Below are 4,708 nucleotides of genomic sequence, written 5' to 3'. Positions count from 1 at the left end.
CCTTCATCACATTCACGGCGAACCCAATGTCTATTGAGGTAGGCACAAATTCCATTCAGAACTTTGCTGGAAAACCGGTAATCTTCCCACTGCTGAGTGTAGAACTTCAGTACACTCTCATCCATCAAGTTTTCTCCATCCTTAAGAAGATTTGTCAAGTAATCCTTCAAAAATTCTTTAAGTCGTTTGTATAATTCCAAGCCAACAAATTGCACTCCCCCAGGCATTTGCCCCTTTTTCGATATAGAAGGAGGGACGCCAGCCCCTCGAGTTTGGTTTGACTGGTGAACACTTGTGCAGTAGCTATAAACATGAGTGTAGAGCTCCATGTATCTGGATTTTGCCATACTCTGTCTGGTGTACACCTGCTGGATTCCGGCTCTGAGGTCATCCCAGATCTGGTCAAGGCCAATCTGCTTCAGTCCATGGGGATTCTGACTCCTGTTCGATGACATTGTGAGTAATATTCTGAAGTTGTCCAGTGCAGCAATCCTTATTCAAAGACGGAAAAATTCCCCTATTATTGTTGATGTATTTTGTTCCGTGTTTCCGTGTGGTTCAGGGTTTGGGGTCTACTGATGGGTACTTGGATGTTGGGGTCCAACCCCAGCAGGTCCCCAAAGGTGTCACATAGGCAGCGTTCAGGTGATCATCATAGCCAGGTTCCTCTAGCCAGGTTCTCCAGCCAAGTTCTGTTTTTTATTGTCTTGTTACATCTGTATTTATACCAGTTGATTTTAATCCTGTCAATTTCTATTGCAAAGGTTAGGGCGTTTCTTATCTCCATTCCAGGGAGTAAAGATTATGTAGCTTAAGCATGATTGTTTGTAGTTAAAGTGATTAACTACCCGCCTGGCACTTAGTTAAGGGGTTTTATCCCCTCCCTAACTTCAGGGGAAAATCCCTACCTGGGGAAACAACCTTTCTCAGAGAGGTGACCTTGCTTAAAACACATAGCGCTAAGGGGAGCAAACATATTAAGAACAGTATGCCATATACGCCAGGTCCCTTGAAACATATGCTGTGCAGATGTTTCTTTCCTGCAGCGACTGTGTCAAGCAGCAAGGATGGACTGGTTTTCGGCAACTTAGAGATTTATTCACAGGTATTTCACCTAGGTTCCCAAATACATACTTATTTGTCTACACTGTTCATGTGCTACAATGATTGGGAATGAAAACAGATTCTATTATTTTCATCAGCCATTAGTGTATAAATAAATAAATAATTACATAAAGATATGCCTATATTTATGAAATGTGTATCTAATTAGACACAGATACATATAGACATATAGATGTGTGTAATTATAATGTGTGTATAACCTTTTAAAAAATATTTTTTTATTGATTTCAGAGAGGAAGGGAGAGGGAGAGAGAGATAGAAACATCCATGATGAGAGAGAATCATTGATCAGTTGCCTCCTGCACACCCCACACTGGGGATTGAGCCTGTAACCTGGGCATGTGCCCTCACTTGGAATCAAACTGTGACCTCCTGGTTCAGAGGTCGATGCTCAACCACTGAGCAATGATGGTGTGATGGTGGGCTAATGTGTGTATAACTTTTACAATGAAAGTGGGCTCATGGAATTTTCATTATTGAACCCCAGTGACTTCCTGCCCATGGCCCTACCTGCCCCAGCTCCTGCACTCCTTCCACCATATCCCTTCCCTTGCTTACTTCACTCTGACCCCACAAGTCTCTTAGTTTCTTAAAGATACCAAACTAATTCCTACATCCTGGTCTTTGTCCTAAATGTACCATTGGCCCCAGAAAGCATTTCTCCTGATGTGAGCAGAACCAAGTCCCTCTCATCTTGCATATCTCAGCTTAACATCACACACCCAGAATGCCATTTGTTGGCCAATTTAACATAGCTGCCCAACTGTTCCAATTCTCTTAGGGATTTCTTAGCTTTTTCTTTGTTCCTCACTGGCATACTGTCTGTCCCTCTGTGGGTACCTCTCTAATTGCCCCTCCTGCACTCTGTTTGCTCTCAATCCTCTGGTTCCTACTCTAAGCACCTTATCCTCTCTGCCTGGGGGCTTCTTCTGGTCACGGGAGCATGCTCAGCCTGCACCAGGAGGCAGGCCAAAGCACCAGCCAGTTTATGTCCCAGAAGCAGCCCCAAAACAAATGGATGAAAGTTGATGAACCCTTGGGCAAGACAACCCTGAAATCCACTGTAGCATTGACTTATATTTGCCCATAGCAATTGCAATGAGCACACTTTCATAATAATCCTTCTCTCCCCTGCTTTCCTTTCCCTCTCCCTTATCTCTATCCTCTCCAAGCAAACCATTTGTACACATATACTTGTTTCAGGGTCTGCTTCTGAGAGAGTCCAACCTAAGGCACTCCTTCAACTAACAGGGGTCCTCAAACTGCGGCCCGCGGGCCACATGCAAATACAAATATTGTATTTGTTCCCGTTTTGTTTTTTTACTTCAAAATAAGATATGTGCAGTGTGCATAGGAATTTGTTCATAGTTTTTTTTTTAAACTATAGTCCGACCCTACAGCGGTCTGAGGGATAGTGAACTGGCCCCCTGTTTAAAAAGTTTGAGGACCCCTGAACTAGAATGTAAGTTCCACTGAAAGCAGGAAACATCTGGCCTCTTCATCATTACATACCTGTCATTCCAGTGCTGGGCACACATGAGGCACATGATAGATATTTGTTGAATGACTAAGTGGTCACATATGAATGCATGGGAGGATATAATTTGGGTATCTTTAAGAGGTCCTTCTCTGGCTCCTAAGACCTGCCCATCTCCCAATATAGAAAGCTCTTTTTTTGCCTTGGGGCCCAAGTATTGAAGAGAAAACACAAAAGCATATGGAAGAAGTGAAAAGACAATTTGGGCTTTGGGGGGGGGGTTCTAAATTGATGTGTAAAACTGTGTCTAAGCGTTGAGCATTTGATTTCTGAGAGAGAGAGAGGGAGGCTGTTTGAACATACCCATCATGAGAGAGTCATATGTTAATATCATTTAATAAAAAATAATTATCATAGACCTGTTAATTATTGACCATTCGCAAGGCGAGAGGGGTCCTGCATTCGATTGCAGGGAGTGAGGGAGATGGTTCAAGGGGACTTCCCACCCTGCAACTCTCAGGCAGTATTTTTCCCCTGACCTTTCCCTGCTTAAACCAAGCAGAACCAAGGGACAGGTGGATTTACTGAGATTGTTGGTGCTTTAATAAAGTTAATATGTTAATATCACTGAATGAAAAATAATCATGATAGACCTGTTATATATTTTCAGGAACAGTTTCAATTAATACCATGAATCAAACAGCACAAAGCTCCTGCCCTGACAAAGCTTATGTTTGAGTGCACAGAGGCAGTTCAAGGAGTAAATTTTAAAATGGTACAAACGATAATATCAGTGGTGAACATTAAGTAAGGTAGGAGGTGGAGAAAAATGCTGCTGTTTTACATGTGGTGATGACATTTGAGCAGAGGCATAAAGGACATGAGGAAGCAAGCTCTGCAGATATCTCTGGAGGGAGAGCATTTGAAGCAGATAAAATAGCTGAGGGCAGGACCATGCTGGGCATGTTTGAGCAGCTGCAAGGAGACTCTGAGGCTGGCTGGGTAGGGGAGAGAGAGCAAGATGGCAGGGTGGGACCGGGGACAGAAAGATAACCCTCTGGTGTGGAGTTTAAACTGCCTTATGTCCACATCGTCTCTATTTGATCTCAAGTCAATTAATCTGACACTTGGATATTAATGGAAAAGTTCATCTATGATAGAGTTGCTTCATGGTCACAAGATGGCTGCTGTCTTCCACAGCCTCAGGCCACCATGAAAGGAAAAACAGCAAATGTTTACTTATCCATGTAAAATTCTGATTGAAGAATAACATGCATATTGAAAAAGGCAAAAGCACAAATGTGCAGCACGATGAATTTTTCACAAGCTGAATATATTCATATAACCGACATCCAGATCCAAAGTTAGTCTACCTCCCAAGAGTAATCACTATTCTAACTTCTACCACCACATAGTATTTGCCTCTTTTTGAACTCTACATAAATGGAACCAAATAGTACGTATCCCTTTGCAATCTTTGGGAAACATGTTTAGGAGCTACATCTATGCTGTTATATGTAATTGTATTTTGTTAATTCCCTTTGCTGTGTGTTAATTATTTTGGGTGAATATACTATAATTTCTTTATCCCTTCTGATATTGGTGGGCATTAGTATTTTTCAGTTTGGGCTACTATAAATAGTGTTGCTAGGAATATCCTGGTCCATATCATTTGGTGCACATTTTTTGGTGGGTATTTAACAGGAGATAAATAACTGGGTTAAAGAATATGCCTCTTTTTAGATTTAGTAGATTCTGCCAAACAGTATTCCAGAATGACTGACCAATTTTTCCCCCCTTCAGGAGTGTATTAGAGTTTCAATTGGTCCATATCAGACAACTGGTATTGGTTGTCTTTTTCATTTTAGGTATTCTATGTGGAAGTATTGAATTGTAGTTTTAATTTTTCTTCCCTTCATGATTAACAAAGTTCAGAGCTTTATTTTTTACTGAAAATCAAGTGTTTATATTTTAAAAGCAGTTTACAAGTCAGTCCAAAGTAGTTATGGGAATTATAAATGAGGATATTTGCCAGGGTTCTTGTCCCAGCATCAAGAAGGGTTCAGGAATCTGGAAAAGGCTGTGCATAGATGACATAGGAATCCA

General features: G+C 41.4%; 1 protein-coding gene across 1 annotated transcript in view; it reads right to left on the bottom strand.

The window, feature by feature from the left end:
* Window positions 1-455, bottom strand: part of TMX4 (thioredoxin-related transmembrane protein 4) — a 90,985-nt gene extending 90,530 nt beyond the window's left edge. Inside the window, exon 1 of the mRNA XM_014546524.1 lies at window positions 24-455. Within this exon, the coding sequence (XP_014402010.1) occupies window positions 24-455 (432 nt within the window). The remainder of the gene's footprint in view (window positions 1-23) is intronic.
* Window positions 456-4,708: the final 4,253 nt, after the last annotated feature.

This window comes from Myotis brandtii, unplaced genomic scaffold, assembly GCF_000412655.1.
Source record: "Myotis brandtii unplaced genomic scaffold, ASM41265v1 scaffold45, whole genome shotgun sequence".
In the NCBI taxonomy this organism is placed as follows: Eukaryota; Metazoa; Chordata; class Mammalia; order Chiroptera; family Vespertilionidae; genus Myotis; species Myotis brandtii.
The sequence above is the reverse complement of the archived record's forward strand: the minus strand, read 5'-3'. Positions and strand labels throughout refer to the sequence as shown.